This window comes from Ochotona curzoniae, unplaced genomic scaffold (genome assembly GCF_017591425.1).
Source record: "Ochotona curzoniae isolate NIBS_2020 unplaced genomic scaffold, NIBS_Ocur_1.0 scaffold_4701, whole genome shotgun sequence".
NCBI classification, from domain to species: Eukaryota; Metazoa; Chordata; class Mammalia; order Lagomorpha; family Ochotonidae; genus Ochotona; species Ochotona curzoniae.
In genome coordinates, this window is record NW_024467122.1 from 22,939,860 (window position 1) to 22,957,726 (window position 17,867).

The 17,867-nt window shown below is 37.1% G+C and overlaps 1 protein-coding gene across 2 annotated transcripts in view; it reads left to right on the forward strand.

Annotated features, from left to right (window-relative positions):
• MDGA2 (MAM domain containing glycosylphosphatidylinositol anchor 2) overlaps positions 1-17,867 on the forward strand; it is a 665,568-nt gene that overhangs the window by 570,195 nt on the left and 77,506 nt on the right. For both annotated transcript variants that reach the window (XM_040969572.1, XM_040969573.1), the window contains exon 9: positions 4,093-4,362. In XM_040969572.1, the coding sequence (XP_040825506.1) occupies positions 4,093-4,362 (270 nt within the window). The remainder of the gene's footprint in view (positions 1-4,092; positions 4,363-17,867) is intronic.

Here is a 17,867-nt window from a genome sequence, read left to right on the forward strand (position 1 = left end):
CACAACTGATTGTTTTACAGCAGTCTTGTGACTATCTTAACACAATACATGGTATAAGTTTAGTATTAACAAACATTTTAGTTTTTATCATCATTCAGTATTTATATGTAATGAGATCATTTTGATAGACTTTTAAACCATGATTTTATGTAATTGCATAAATTGCAGAAAACTAATGACATGTCTTAAAATTTTGTTCAGTTGAACAAATAGTCGAACAAAACCTGTTTCTTTTAAGCAGTGCTACTTTTTACTATTTTGTATCTAAGTTGGTTTCCTCTCATAGCATGTTATTTCACTTTCACAATATTAAAAAGTCATAAGAAAGTATGCTGAATGACTCTGATACCATGAAAAACTGACACCATTTCAGAATCCTGAGTTCTTTTTTAAATAGCTGGAGCTTTCTTCATCATATTCAAAGTCTTCATGTCACACATTGAATCATAACTGCCAAGATCAGTCCTTCTTGATAGATACCCAGAGAATGAGCCCACTGTGTAAGCAGGGTGCTTAAAAATGAACCTTTCAGGAGAAATGTCCCATAGTCACACTTGATTGAACCACAGTGCATGTGTTCAGTCTCACATTCTCTGGATTTTTTGGAAAATGAGGTTTCTTTAAAGTTTAGGAACCACTCTGGAATACAAGTAGTCCAATTAGTCTTTATAAACAGAACTAATGAAATTGTAGGCGAAAGAAATAGTAATAATGATTAATTTAGGAAAGCTTTCTAATTTAGCCCCCATTAAACCTTATGAAAATATGACATTTTTAAAGAATTTTAACACACCAATATCAGCTATGCTTAAAAACAACTTATAATTGAATGTGCTAAATCTTCTAGGTGCAAAACGGTGTCACAACTATATTGAGAAGTAGTCTAAAAAACTATTTAAATAATCACTTAGGTCAGATGTTTTAAAGCAGTTCTCACAGCAAGTTTTGTTTTAAAGATTTACTTATTTATTTGAAAGATAAAGCAACAAAAGTAGAGTGTCAGAGAGAAAGAGAGAGATGTCTTCTATTCTCTAATTCTTGCCTTCGTCCAAAATGCCAAGTTTGATCTGGGCTGGACAAGGCTGATTGCGAGAGCCAGGAATGCCAGTCAGGCCTCCCATGCACGTCGCTGGGGCCCAAGTACTGGGAACAACTTTCAGTGCTTCCACGGGCACTTTAGCAGGGAGCCAAGACTCGAGTGCATGCTGAATTCACAAGGGCCGATTTAACCCACTCCAAGACAATTAAGTAAATTCTGCATTTTTTGAATGTTTGTTCTAAATGATTGTTTGCTACTTTGAAGACATTCGTAAGAAAATATTTGCACACACTTCCAGTTTTGTTACAGATGAAAATGAGGGCAAATATGTATTTGCGTATTTGCATTTACTCTAAGGTCATTACACGTTCCCTGCATTGGCATTTCATTCTCTTGGCTGTATCTTTGTTCCTGTAATCACTCCAGCTTCTTCTGCCTCTGAAATATGTGAATGTCTAAGTGTTCTGTCACTTGGCTGTAGCAGCCTTGGTTTCCGGATTCCTTGGCTGCCTCTGCGTCCTTGCTTTTCAAGTGTTCACGCTGTGCTGGTGGTTCAATCCAAGGAGTTTCTTCCCTTACCAATTTCCTTCTGAATTTTTATGTTTGCAGAATCAGCATTATCTTACACCTACATTGTGTCTTGTCTTTCTTGTCCCGTCCTTTTGTTTTAGTATAAAGTTTAATTATAATATCAAATACTGTATGTTTGCAGAGTAAAAGGCTTGTATTTGATTATCTTATTGTGCTAACAAACCAAACCACTGCTTAGGAGTAGGAGAGAAGCATCTAGTTGTTTAATAAGTCAAGATCTGTGTAATTCTTGCCTGGGTAGGAGTGGAGTGGAAGCAAACCCAGTCTGCACATTGCCAGTTCCAAAGGATTGCAAGAAAATTGCCATTCTAACCTGATCCCAGTGTTGCTGATAGAGGAGTCTTTGCATGACATTTACAACCACAAACTCAGCTCTCACATGGAATTTTTTTTTAAATTAGTGATTATTTTTATTGATGATTTTTACATAGTTGATTAGGGAGATAATGGTCAAGGGCTACAGGAAGGTGGGAGAGATCACCGTTTCCATGTTTTCTTTTTCTTTTCTTTCCAGTAAGTGGGGGTAGGGGAGAAACAAGGAGAGAAGCCACACCCGGCCCCCCAAATGCCTCTGCACCCTGGGATGGAAGACAGCCACCTGACACTACCCAGGGTCCCTGATGTGGGGCAACCTCTGAGCGTCCTGCTCCTGAGGTTTCAGTACTTTTAGTAGTTCTGAATTACTGCCAATCTTGCCACTCCAAGCACAATGAAATCTCTCCAGAATCCACTGGTTGACAGTCCACCTTAGAATCTCCGTTTGCCCAGATATTCACTGCCAGCACTAGCCTGCGGTAGTTGATCGATTTGTTCTGTCCTCCATCCTCTGTTGTGGTACCAGGTGTCCTCTGCAGACTCCAATGTACTGTCATATCCTCCATCTCACATGGACTTTTCACTCAAATTCACACTGTGATATTTTTCACATATACCTCAGTCTCTCAAATTGTGTTATAATTCTAGGCTAGTGACAGTAACGCTGCCCTGGGCACAAATATTCCTTAAGAGAATAAATTAAAATTCCAAGATTTTGAGTATTTAATAAATAGCATTTAAATATTTGTGAGCAGCACAGAATCATAATGACTAAGAACATACAGAAATGACATACATGGAGAATAAACTATAGAATACCACTCTCAAAACTTGAATAAGGATCATGAGACAAAATAAATTAAATGCATTGCTTAAGTGAATTAAAGAACAATATTGGCTACGTTTTCAGACCTTAGGAAAGGCATGCAGACTAATCTAGATATACAAAAGAACTCAATGGAGAATTTATGTTAAAGACAAAGTCTGTGACCAGCATGTTAAAAATCATGTTGAAAGAATTAATTGTATAACTGAGCACAGAACAACAAATCACAGAGACTTTGTTAGGCAGGTAAGAGTATGTGGGAGAAAGAAAATGATTATCAAATGAAGAAAGAAATAGTAGTGGGATTTGATGAGCTAATGATGAGAAGTTTTGAGTTTTCACTGATGAAGACAATGAAACGGAAGTCAACAGATTTTAAATCACAGATTTTTAGCAAATTGAATCTATACCGAAGGAGCAGCGCATTGAATCCACAGAATGTCAAAGACAAAGAGATTTTGTAACTGGCTTGAGGAAAAAGAGATACTCGCTTTAAAGTGTGAGTCTTTGAGTTAACCTCTATAGAGCAGCCATGGCCATGTGACAACAATGGAATTTAATGTACAATATCTATATCGAGAAAACAGCTGGCAGTAACTGCTGATCTGTAGTCCTACAGAGATGGAAAGGAATCTTTGGTACTATATTTAAAATACGGTTTAACAAAATCAAGGTCAGCAAGTTAGCAAAAGGTATGATAGAAAGTTCAGATACAAGGGAAGTGATCACAGATACAAGACCTGTAATAAAAGAGATAGTAAAAGGCAAATGAACACACCATATGCCTTGGTAAATTTAATAATTGCATTGTTACAAGATTATTTGAAGGCATAATATATTTAGAAAAGAACAAGAGATAATTACATTCATGACTCAGTACTACATTTTAGAAAGAATAAAAAGAACCAAGTGCCCTTAGGTAATTGTGTTTTTCCAGAAGGGTAGTAAGTACATTAATTCATATTTTTTAATAACTCAAGTGTGCATGTTACAAACTTCAGGATAATCAAAATAGTAAAGCAGAAAAATCAGCAGCAAGTAGCAAATATCAAAGGTTTGCAATAATAATGTAACGTATCAAACACAAGACGGCAATAGCAAAAAAGGAGAACAAGTAGAAAGTATAAATGTTGGCACGCAACTGTGTTAGCCCCCACAGTGAATGAGAGTGGATAAAGTGATAGGTGCCCTGAATAAAATGATCATGTCTCTGTTTCACCAGGGCCTGTGTTTATAAAAATAACCTCATATAATTATAAGGCTAACCCTGGGCTGTTTTCAGGAAGCACCCCTTACCTGCTTTCTCCTCTATTTTCTCCAGATCCCCCTGCTGTGGAACCCGCATTCCTGGAGATCCGGCAAGGACAGGACCGGAGTGTCACAATGAGTTGCAGGGTACTGCGAGCCTATCCAATACGGGTGCTGACCTACGAGTGGCGTCTGGGCAATAAGTTACTGCGGACCGGTCAGTTTGACTCTCAAGAATATACTGAGTACCCAGTGAAGAGTCTTTCCAATGAGAACTATGGGGTTTATAACTGCAGCATCATCAATGAAGCTGGAGCCGGGAGATGCAGCTTCCTTGTTACAGGTAAGAGTCTTGCTGTTTTGTATCTTGCTGTTTTCTATTTTACTAATTAGACCAAGAGATTTCTGGCCTACATCAATACAAACATAAAAGCACTTCATAAGTCCATGGAGCAGATCCAATCTGCAAACTAAAGTTTCTGCTCATTTAGTTTCAAATCGAGTCCATTTTAATAATTAAAATACTACATGTATCGGTAGAACTGAATGGAAATGTATTTGATTTCAAGTGCAGTAAGTATGAGGTTGCTTATTTCAGTAATAAAGTGACAAATTGTGATGTTATAAAATATTAATATTTGTTTCTTCTGTAAGTCAAAAGTCATATGGAGCTATGTCTAGTCTAGTTTTCCTAATAGCAGAGTGATTTAACTGTTTATTTACTTCATGGATTTTTTTTTTCTCAATGTTCAATGACTTTCCATCTTGTTCTTTGCCTGTCATGTTTAAAACATTCCAAGGGAAAGCTCTATGAGAAGGATAGGCATTCAGCTTAGTGTTAAGGACATGATTTGAGATGTGCACATTTTGTTTCTGTTAATATTAACCTTGGAAAGCAATGGGTAATGGCTCATGGCTCCAGTGGCTCAAATGAAGCAGCCTGGACTTGAACCAGCAACCAGTGGGGTCAAGCACTGCAGACAGGGGCTTAGCATGCTGTGTTGTAGCTCCTGCACATATTTTATGACGTATATACTAAAGTAAACCTGTACTCTTTTTGAAAGAATTTAGGCATATAGGGAAACACTTCTTTTCTTTGTTGTTTTGTGCAGGGACTAATTCCTTGTAATAGTTGTACTATTTATACCAATAGGAGTAAAAAAAAAAAAAAACAAAAAACCTCCATATTCTCTGAAAACAGTAATAAAAAAATTAGCAAAAGGTTCTAGACTGAAAACTGGATAATTAATATTACTTCTTCTTAGTGATAAATGCTTACTGCTAAGGAACTCTACATATGAAGTTACTTAAGTTATTTTGCTTCCTAAATCATATTAGGTAAATGAAAATAACCGAAAAACCAAAAATATAAAAATGTCTTTTCTGACGATGCTGTTACTTCTTGGTTTGATGGTGCCTTGTGTTGAGTTTTAATTGAAGTTAAACCGTATCTGTATTTTTGAAGAGTAATTTACCTAAAAGAGTTGGAGCAAAGAGATAGATCCATGTGCTTGTTTATTTCCCCAGTGTTGGCAATAACTGGGGCTGGGTCGGGTCAAGGCCAAGTGCCAGAACCCAGGAACTCCATCTCATCCTCATGTGTAAGTGGGAGGAACCCAAGTCCTGGAGTGATCCCTCCGTGTCTCACACTGAGGTGTGTTAGCAGGAAACTGGATCAGAAGTAGCATAGCCAGTACTCATACCAGCACTGTGTTGTGGCCAAACAATAGCTTACTGTACTATGCTACCGTGTCACTATCTTTATTTTAATTCTTAAACCATTGACAAGAAACCACTTTCAATTCTTGTTCATGTATTATTTATCTAGTGTGCAAGAACTTTTCAAAGACTATTATTTTTCACAAACTAATACAGACGGAGCACCTTATAATAATTCATTATCACTAATGAATTCATTACTCATTCATGTATTCATTAATCACTCCAAGCTGAAATACTCTTCCTCCAATTTCTTTGACTTTATATCTTGTCAAATATTCTGTGATGACACTGTTTTCTGACTTTCGAGGAGAAGGTTCAGGTCCGTGCGGCCTCCAGCAGATTTTCATTTGCTCTGTATTATGTGATCCCGATTCTGTCCTTTGAACTAGAAGACAAGCTGAGACCAGAGGAAACACTGAGCTACAGTCTTCCATTCCAGACACATGGTGCGAAACATACAGGGCTTGATAATGATCGAAAGGAATAAATCTTTTATGGGCTACACCATAAAGAAAGAGAAAATAGCTCCGTGCATTAATTTGTTTCCAACGTGCACTTTTCAGTTGTCAGGTTAACCGCATTGTTTCAAGGTCTCCACGTACATTATAATCCAGGTTTGAAGAAGAGAAAAAGATAAGATATGAATCCTAGCCCATGGAAATCCATACCAAAATCAGTAAGTGGTTCCATCGACCTAGGGGTTTTAAGGGGCTGTGAAGGCCATTTTATTTTTCTACTGAAACATGTCAAAATTCACCCTTATTAATTCACCCTAACTCGGATATTTTAGACTAACAGAATAGAGCTAGGTATTCGAAAACATACAAGGAAGCATATATTCTTTATTCAATAAATGAACTTAAAATATGATTCTCTGCACTGTTTAAAGAAATAAATTAGCTGCCAAGACTTGCGATGTTTATTGTAATAATTATTTTAGCAAATTCAAGATTACCGCTATGTAAACTTGTATCCAAAAGTAGGCTTGATTGCAATTACACACCAAAGTGTTCAGAACAGAGCCACCACGTAATGGAATCTACATTTGCTTTAGCGCCCAGGAAAGCCCACATGGTCACTCTTCTGGTTTTTTAAGCATCTGTTTACGAGGACATGGGTGAGAGCATGATCTACCAAGACATAGTAAAACGTGTGAGAATACTTCTCTGCTAGGAGAAAGAAGGAGCTATATACAAGCATTGTGAATCACCAATTTATATGAGTAGCCCAAGGTTCGTATTAGAAAATACAAACTAAAATAATACAAAATACTGTATTTTCATATACTTTATTTGCCAACATCATTATAATGAAGTTATATGGTCTCTGTGATGTAAGTAAGCTTGATGGGCCGTGGTAGATTCCTAGATGTTATTTATTATGTCCTTCTGTGGAGAATTTCACAAAATTTTAATAATTTAGGCAGCATATTGATATATGAGAATAAATCTATAAATATGAATCCCTGAAGCCCCATCGATAAATATTTGTACACCAGTATGTTGGCATAAAGATTTTTGTTGTATCATAATTTCAGAATGATCTGATATATCTGATATTTACTTTTGGAACAATCAATGTTAAGTATCTCAAAAATGACTAGGTTCCTTATTTCACGTGGTGACTAATGTGATTCTGTGTTCTGTCCTGACATGTGACTTGATCCAAAAAGAATCGCAGGGTATCTAGTGTGATGAAACAGATGATGGGGTCAACAAAACAGTTAATGATTGAATGGAAGAAACTTACTAAAAAATTCAATAGAAAAGGGAAGTAAATACAGAAAGAGTAATAAAACATATCCCTGTGCCTGATTCTAAGGAACCTGTGAATATTACCTAATGTGGCAAAAGTTAAAGATTTGGGGGAAAGACGCTTATTTTGGATTTCCTGGGTGAGTTATAAGAACAGTAAGCTGTGCCTTTACTAAAAAAAAACACAGAGGGAGTTCCGAGAAAGACAAGTGAAGTATTGAGTTTTATACTCTCAGCCAGATAACATTTGGAATTATTTAGAAGCTGAAAGAAGCAAGGAATTTAATCTTATTTAGAGACTTTAAAGGAAATTGTGGCTGGTCCAAATCTTGGTTTTCAACTTCTGGCTTTGAAGCGATGAGAGAAAAATTATTATTATTATTTTTAATATTATTATTATTATTATTACACTATCAGTTTGTGGTCACTTGTTATAGACACCTTAGATAACAAACACATACTACAACTCATTATTTCCGAGAACCCCTTTCTAGAACTATTGCACACTTGAATGTGTAACTCGTGTGCCAGTTGTCCTGGCTTTGTAACCTTAAGGTATGCTGAACTTGTTGCATACTTTATCACTACTCAGCCGAGTGAAAAGCAATGGTTGGCCTTTCTCTCCTGAAGACTTCCTTGGAACAGTGTTGCAGCTGCAAAGGTGGAACCTGTGAGGAAAAGCAGCATGGGAGGTTACATTGACTGCTTGTCCATGAGTTGGTTCAACCAATGCATTGGCAAAGATTCCAAGGGCTGTCTCCCTTTGAAATGTTACGCTCTCTATACAAAATAGTGGGGGCAAGGTGACTACAGCATCTTGAAATCAGGTGAGAGAATCTCGTGAAAGATTAAATGAATAACACTTGAGGACATGAAGAGTCAGGCTATTTGCAGTAGAACAGCTTTAAATTATCCATATCTTTAAAATTCTTCTAAATGATATTTGTAAATAATTATCCATCAATATACTAACCCTAAGGTGATTCAGTTGTGTTCCCTCTATCCATTCTCTTTATATTCATGTGTTTGTTTCTTTACCTTTAACATAATTGTGAATATGTGTTTTATTGAAATGCTTACAATATGAAAAGATTAATACTTATTATCAAGTTGGATGAGGAAATGAGTGTTATAAATAAGTTTTTTAGGTATAACCTTTTGATTAGTTACTTAAGCAATGTTTAGAAAGTATGATGTGGAAGCATAACGGTAAGTATTTATTAAGTCAGGTTTTAAGTCGAACAAAATAAAATAGTCATCAGCATTTTCTCAGATGCCCAGAAAGCGAAGGCATGGTGCCAGCTTCAATTCCACAAAGTGTATGCACAGCCATGTAGACATAGATTTATACAACATTTAGGAATTTTCTCGATTGAGGCAACTTTGTATTCTTCCAACTGAAGCATATGTAAGGAGTGTTGTTTCTTTCAATAGATAACAGTAGATATATATTCCACTAATTTTTACCACATGCCCATAAATTATACATAAATATAAAATCACCATTATATACTCTTTCTCAACTGTTAACCATTTTTGTAATCAGAAAAACATTCCGTAACGATTTACTATATACTTACTAAGTGTGGCATATTAGATTGGGAACCAGAAACAGAGCAGTAAATAATGTGTCCAAAAACCCTTTCCAGTTTTATATTTGCCTAATAACTTGAATTATAAATGCATTCATTCATGTTACCCTTGTTAAGCTTTATTTTTTATTGGATATTGTAGCAGCCTTTAGTCTCTGATTTTTAAATCTTTAACTATTTGATTCCATTCTTTGTTCATATTGCTTGGTTTTACTTTTCTAGGAGATTTATCTTTTTCAGAAAAATATTGATACTCTTTATTATATTTAAAATGATACGCAAATTCTTTACTGTCATAAATTCTTCAGACCATATGTTATTAATATTCCTAGGAGATATTTATATTATATCTCCTTCAATTCTCTCATTATTATCCCCCAATTTTAAGCCTGAAATAAAAGTAATTTCATTCTTTTTTGAGAACTATTCCCAGTCATGTTGTATGCTCTTTCTGTGTAAGTGCCATGGGATACGGTGATATCATATTTTTTTCTAAAGGATGTACACATAAATTACATTACATAGAGAGAGGAACTGTGGCCTTATTGGAGATGTGATGGTGTGATTACATTGAGATTGTCAAGGAAAAACTTGTATGTATGGTTTTGGATCTGTCAATGTTACACTATTCCTATTAGTCCAATTTCCTTTTCATGGAATCCTGGACATTGAAAGTCTTATAATTAGGAAGGTAAGAAGAGGTTTAAATCATGTTCTCAAGAACTTTTGATAGCAAGTATGGTGGAATCGAGAGTACTGTGGCAATTCCTTATTTCTGAAAATAACGTTAGTACCAAATTGATGTACAGAAGCAGCACACATGATCACATGTTTGTGTGTCAGCAATCCAGACATGGTTTGCCTTGACCCTCTGTTGGCCTCATGAGATCAGTGAATCTAGGAAGTGGCCTTATCTAGTAGGTCAACTGGGCTTGAATCCCTTTCAACATTATTAGAAGAGTTCATTTCTTCATGAGTGTGTGGTCGAGAGCTGAGCTGTTTACTGGGTGTTGGTAGAGTCTGCAGCCACATAGTGGAGGAGTTTGCAAGTCCTAGAACTCACCTGCAACTTTTTGTCACTACAGATTCTCAAAAATGGCTGTTCATTAAGCCCATTAGGAGAATCTAGCTCCAGTTTGCCGACAAAGGCTCTAATGTAACATAACATAGTCATGGATTAACATCTTACTGAATTTACTGGTTTCTGTTGGTCACAGGGAACTTTTTAAAAAGTCAATTTTCTCCTGTGTTCAGTATAAGGTTATTTATATAAACATCCAAAAACCAGGATGTAGGTATCACTGGGAATGAATTTGGGTCCAATAATTGCCAACATTTCCTACCATTAGTAATGCATTTTGAATTTAAATTACATGCAAATGAACTTGCTCTATCTACCATGATATTTCTTTCAAGAAATATTTCATAATTTAATATCTTTCCATAATTATAACCAATAGGATTTTCTAAGCAGAAATTTGCCATGGCAATTATTTTTGCTTCTAGTTTGGAAGTATTTGTTCTGGGAGCCAGTGCTACAGTGCAGCTGATAAAGCTGCCATATCCCACATGTGCCCCAGTTAGAGTCCCAAGCTGTCCCCTTTCTGACACAAGTCCCCACTAAGGGTCTGGGAGATGCTTTGGTTTGTTTTCTTTCTCTTTATTCTTCAGAGTCCACAAGTGCTAGTCTGGTAAAAGTCTACAGTTGATAATATGCAGCCTTAACTCCTCCTGAATTTCTGCTTTCACTGGCTGAGATGAATTCCTACTGAATGTGACCTGATTGTGCTCTTACGTCCGATATGTTGATGCTGAAATAGGGAAAATAGCTGTTTCAATATTTCAGTTTTTATATTTTGGTATACCAATGAAATATAGATTATATAATCCTAAGGCAAATATTTCTTTATCAAAAAAAATTATTGAGTTAAAGGGCAGAGATAAGAGAAACACGCATCTTCCATCCATTGGTTCACTCCCCTGATGGCTGCAGTGGCCAGGCTCTTCCATCCATTGGTTCACTCCCCTGATGGCTGCAGTGGCCATGCCTGTGTTAGGCTGAAGCCAAGAGCTTCTTCTAGGTCACCCACACTGCTTGGCCCATCTCCTACCACTTTCCCAGGTTGTGCAACAAGGACAACCCCATACTTGTCTCTTATAAATATATAAAATGAACAGTGTAAGATTGTCACTGAATCATTAATGGCTATCAGAAAAAAGAGCAGCCTGTTACACTGAAAATGAAAAATGCCTCTCCATAGAATTCCCAGTGATAACTTTAAAAGTCGAGAAGCATTCATCTCAAAACAAATTTTTATGGGAAAGAACTCTATCACACTTAATTTCTTTTTTTATTGTTAATAACATTGTATTATGTGATACAGTTTTATAGGCACTGGGATTCCCCCCACCTTTCCCATAACCCTCCCCCCTGGTGCATTCATCCACCTTGTTGTATAACCACAGTTCAAGTTCAGCTGAGATTCCTTCATTGCAAGCATATACCAAGTATAGAGTCCAGCATCTTATCTTCCGGATAAGTTCAGCGGTTTCTTGGGGAGACCATCTCTGGTCTGAAAGTAGAGCCAACAGAGTAAAATCCCGATCAATCAAAAGCCCCAACATGACATCAGCAACAATATACAATGTTATGGAATTAATTGACATAGTATTGAGTAAACAATATGTTAAAAATAATGCAAGTTCAATTTTTCAAAACACATGGGTTGAGATAGTATTAATTACAGGTTCAAAAAAAAATTGCAGGTTAAATTAAGGTAAGCATGTATCACACTCAGTTAGTGATGATAGTGGATACAACGGTGTGTTCTGATGTTTCAGCTGTCTCGTTTCTTGAAATCACTTTTAAAAATACAGTGTTTAGTAGAAAATGTGTTGTAACACAGCATCCTCTGGTGTATAAAGTGATTCCACATATCAAATATCCCAAATGTATTTACTTAAGAGATTCTGTCACCTTCCTTTGACAGATAAGGAACTGAAGCTCGGGAAGCCAGAAATAGAACAGTTCAAATTCTTTCTGATAACTCAGTGTCTCTTTTATTAGAGGTATTAAAGGAATTTCGGATAGTAAAACTAGATAAAGTATGATAGGTGAATCAATGTACAATTTGAAAAAGTAGGAATAAAAATATAAGTGCAATTTAAAGAAGCTAGAATTATTATTTAGGAAAAAACTTATTAAAATATATGCCTTGGCATCAAATCATTTTATGTAATATTTTAAAATAATATGTTGTTTCTTAAGTAAATGTAGGACTAATTCACATTTCATATATTTAAGTAAAAATGTAGTAAGTTTTTGTTTGTTTTTTTTTACAGTGTCATGGTAGCTGCTTCAATTCTCTGTATTAGAAATGGATTTTTTTTTTTTTTTACAAAATTGAAGTGTTTGTAATGAAAGATTTAAAGCAGTTTTATTAATCGTCTGTTATGGGACACTCTTAAAAACTAAAGCATGGCTGTGTCAAAGATCAATTTCAATTAGTTTTTAGAAATTTAATCTTTCTGCTAAACACAGATAAGATTGTAGACAAATGAAGAAAATCATCATTCCAATGACATGGAGTTTTTAGAGAAAAACAAGATGTATGTGTCTTTTTTAGGTCTAAATAATGTGAGGATTAAATAGTTAATTTAAACTTAGTTTGTTCATTAAGTTTAACAAACACATTTGAAAGAGCTACACAAGAAAAGTATAGAAATCTGATCACAGGCCTGGCGTGATAGCATAGTGGTTAAGGTCCTCGCCTTGCACGCCCAGGATCCCATGTGGGCGCCGGTTCTAATCCTGGCAGCCCCGCTTCCCATCCTGCTCCCTGCTTGTGTCCTGGGAAAGCAGTCGAGGACGGCCCAAAGCTTTGGGATCCTGCACCCTCATGGGAGACTCAGAGGATGCTCCAGGCTCCCGGCTTTGAATTGGCTTAGATCTGGCGGTTGCGGCCACTTGGGGAGTGAATCAGTGGACGAAAGATCTTCCTCTCTGTCTCTCCTCCTCTCTGTATGTCTGACTTTCCAATAAAAAATAGAAATCATTTTTTCAAAAAGGAAATCTGGTCACAAGGAAAGGAGGGTAGCTGGTAACTCCACCTAGGGCAGAGATAGGCAAACAAGGACCACAGCTTGATACCAGCGACAGGAGCAGGAGTCAGCACACACCAATCAGAATGGTCTTTCGGGGGAAATTATTATGTTTATAGAGCTCAGGAGTTGGGGCTTCAGTTCAATGTGTTCACTACCTGTATAATAATAATTTTTAAAGAAATCAAAGAGCTCGAGTCTCCCCCTCACCGGAGGATAGCAGAGTGATATGAGGAAGAAAAATCATTGCAGGCCTCCCTAAGTACTTGTTTAAACTACCTTAGTATTTTCTTATGACCATCCAAATGAACGAATTCATTTTGCCACGGTAGTGAGGAAATTGTCATGGCAGAAATTCCAGATAAAATTATAAGGGGTAAAAGCAACTTCCCTGATCCATATTAAAGTATTCTGAATAACTTACTGTGAGCACAGCTGTCCTTCGTGCTTGATCACTACACAAAGATGGTTCTTGTAAGACTGAAAGACACGAGAACAGCTTCAAATAGTTCAGCAATGTGCGAACCACGGCACTCCTTGTGGTCTCGTCCCCTTGATCTGTGTGACAGATGAGGATATAGTCTTTATCCCACAAAACCCAAAATAATTATCAACATAACATAATCCCAATAAAGATACAAAACCCTCCACATACAACAAATCACCATCACACCAATTTACTATCTTCTAAACTCCCCCCATCCCCATCATCCCCAACCTACCTTACACACTTACACCCATCTCTTCTCTCTCCTCTTATCTCTAATCCCCACATTCCAAACCTTGATACTACCCAAACCCACATCACCTCTACCCCCACCTTCCCTTCATACACTCCTCGCCAATCCAGCCCACACACCCCTGTCTTCCACCCCCCACTATATCCCCACATTAAAATAGCCCCCGCTCAATCATCCCCCCCCCCCAAACCCACCGTCCCCACCTCATCACCCCGTGACCCCACCCCTCCCTCCTAAACACACCTCACATAGACCTCACTCCTAAACACCGTATCCAGTACACTCAGCCGCCTCCCACGCTATACAACCACCCCATCCCGTGCGCCTCGCACATCCCCCCCCCCCTCCCCCACCCCACCAGCGACAATATCCACCTTGGCTCCCGACATCCGCGCCACCCTCATCTCCCAGTCCACGCTGGCCCATCCTCTCCCACTCGCTCTGCATCAACAAACACCAGCACCCCTAACCCCTCCCCACATGCCCCCCCCCCTCCCTCAACACCTCCTCCCCCACCCCCCTCTCCCGCCCTCCTCTCACCCCACCTCCTCCCGCCCCCACCCCCGCTAGCCCTCTACCCCCCTATACAGCACCACCCCCTACCACCCCCTCCCCCCACCCCCCTTCCCCCTCATCAAACCACAACCCCCCCCCCCCCCCAAACCCCCCCCCCCCACATCACCATGCCCCCATCCCCTTTCCCCCGTGCCCCCCCAACCCTATAATATGTTTTATCAGCAGTGTTTCTGTTTAACATCTATGAGATCTATGCATATTCCAAGGTTGTATAGAATTTTCCGGTTTTTTTTTTTTTGGTAGCTTCTTAGCTTTACAGTCAATTTTATTACCACTTAATAAATGGAAGTAGCATAATGTTTGTCTCTTTAATCTTTCCTATATGAACATACCATCATTTAGCATAATTTACCTACAAGACTATCTTTTCTCCAACAGGCTGTGCTGATTATTTTTGAAAAGTCAACTGAACTTATTTTTGCCATATATGTGACTTTAAATGTGCAATTCTGCTCTGTCTCACCCTGTGTATATTACTCTTTCTCCATGTCCATCCAATAAATAGATCATTTTTTAGTCTAAAAAAGGCCCACCCATAGAATAGAAGAAAGTCTTTGAAATGTATGCATGAGACCAGGGGACTTACATTAATTAATTAATTTTCTTTCCTCAATAATAGGAAAAAGATGAATTAAAAGCTGACAAAATATTTGAATATGCATTTCACGGAATAGTACGTCCTTGACCCAAAATAATGTGTACAAAAATTGGTCACCATCACTAGCTGTCAGAAATTAAATTTAAACTAACAGAAAACAACAAAACCCATGCAATATACTTTCTGCTGATTTTTGTTGGTGAAGTGTGTCTCTTCCAGACAATAAATAGATGTTGTTTTGTTTTTTAATCCAGTCTACTAATCTATGACATTTGATTGAGCTTAAGCCATTTACATTCAGAGTTTGACATGTATAGATAGACGGTGCTTTGGTCCTGTCATTTTAGGAATGGGTTGTTCATTGATTTAGTCTTCTGTTGTTATTTTACTGGGATGTTCTTCCCTTTTGCCTTTGGTTTTGGTAGGCGCTATTCCTCTTCTCTGTCAAGAGAACATCTAGAAGTATCATTTGTAGGGCAGGTTTGGAAGAGGCAAATTCTTTTAGCTTTTCTTTACTGTGGAAGAATTTTATTTCATTTTCAAAAACAAAAGAAAGCTTTGCAGGGTATGTTATCCTAGGCCGACAATTTTTTTTTCTTTTAGAATTTGGAATGTGTCACTCCATTCTCTTCTTGCCTGTAGCGTTTCCTGTGAGAGGTCTGCTGTGAGTTTAATTGGCCTTCCTTTGTATGTCAATTGATTTTTTTCATGTGCACAGTTAAGGACCTTTTCATTATATTCGATTGAGGAGAACTTGATGATCATGTGTTGTGGTGAAGATCTCTTTGAATCAAGCCTGTTGGGAGTTTTGTGCCCCTCCTGGATGTTGTTTCCCAATTCTTTCTCTAGATTAGGGAAACTTTCCTTTATTATTTCATTAAATATATTTGCAAACTCAGCTTCTCTTTCTGCACCTTCTGGGACTCCCATAAATCTTATATTTAGCCTCTTAATAGTGTCTTTCAAATCTTGAATACTTTTTTTGGCCTGATCCAGCTTTGCTTCCAGGTTTTTGTTTGTTTCTCCCTGATGACAGGAAATATATTCCAATTCTGAGACTCTTTCTTCTGCTTGCTTCATTCTATTTTGGAGACTCTCCATTGTACACTTTCTTCTGGTTAAATGATTCAGTGACTCCTGGATCATGTAGTAGCATCATTTTCTTCATGAAGGTTCTTGATTTTCATCTCTTCAGCTACATGTTAGGCATTTTGTAGCATGTTATTTAACTTCATGGTGTTGTTAATTTCTTTTTTCTCCCTGATGTTGAGTTTTTTTGTGGCTTTTCATTTAAGGGGATGCTTAGTAGCTGTGTAATGGAGACTGTCATATCTAGTAACATGACATTTAACTTCATGGCATTGTAAATTTCTATTTTTGTTTTTATTTTTGATTTTGTATTATTACTTTTCATTTAAGGGGATGTACAGTAGCTGTAAAATGGAGACTAACATCCAGATGTGAGGATGCAATGTAGTATGCATTTCTACTTCCAGACAAAGATGGATTTACAATGAAACTGTGTGCTATATCTTGACAATAGGATGCTGGACTCTCTGCCATTGTCCATGCCCGCAATGATGGACATATGACTGTGTATGAAGAACTATATTTTAGTAATGATATAGAGGAACTAGGTAGGGGAGAGAGAATTGGGGAGGGCATAAGGGAAATGCCTGGAGCCTATGGAACTATATCATAAAATGATAATAATAATAATCAAATGTTAAAAAAAAATTTTAAATGCTACACATACATTGTGATGGCTAAAACAAAAATGACTGGCAGTGTCTTTTAGCAATAAGAATGTAAATTACTGAAATTATCACATACTATTACAAGGAATGTAAAATGAGAACAGGAGCTTTTATGAAAAATAGATTCTCAGTTTTTTTTATTTTAAAAACCACTGCATGATTCTACAATTGATTCCTAGTTTATTACCTAACCAAAAAATGAAAGCATATCTGTATGAAAAGATACATATCTACATTTTGATAACAAATTGATTTGTTTGCAATATCTTCAAACCAGAAACAACCCAAATATTGATCAAAGATGCAAATACCTTGTGATCTGTTGGTTGAATCTTACTTTCTCATAAGAACAGATAAGACACTAATAGATGCAATACTGTGGATGATTGATTTTTGAGAACACTGTGTTGTGTGGAAAGAACCACACACAGGAAGTTTGTACTTCATGACTGCCTTTCTATGAAGTTTTTGAACAGGAGAGACTAACCTTTGGCTATAGAAAGTGTGTTCTCCTTGACCTTAAACTGTGGCTGGGGATGATGGATTATCAAAGATAGAGTAACTTTCCGTGGTGATAAAATTCTTTCTCTTCTTTAGAGTGATGGTTCCAGAGTAATTATAGTTTTAGAAATGTATAGATGTGTACTTAAATTATATGCATTTGATTGAATGCAAATTGAAGCTTAAAAGTACTATCAAAAATGCATGCTGTTTGTCAGCTAAGGTAGGTTTGGGAATAGGAAGTACTTCACAACATCTCATGTTACAATGTATGCAATTTTCTAAACTACGTCATATTAATATATGCATGGTGATTTGTGAAAAAGTGAATTCTTCCTCCTGATTCTCTGTTCCTTTCCTCTCCACTAACATTTAAAATACTTCAGTTGCAGACTCTAAGATGATTGTTCTTCATAGCATTCTGCCCTTCCGTGGTAGCCATGGCTGTCTTTCTCAATTAGATTTTTGCTCTATGTAAGAGATAATGACTGCTACACCAGGAATGCA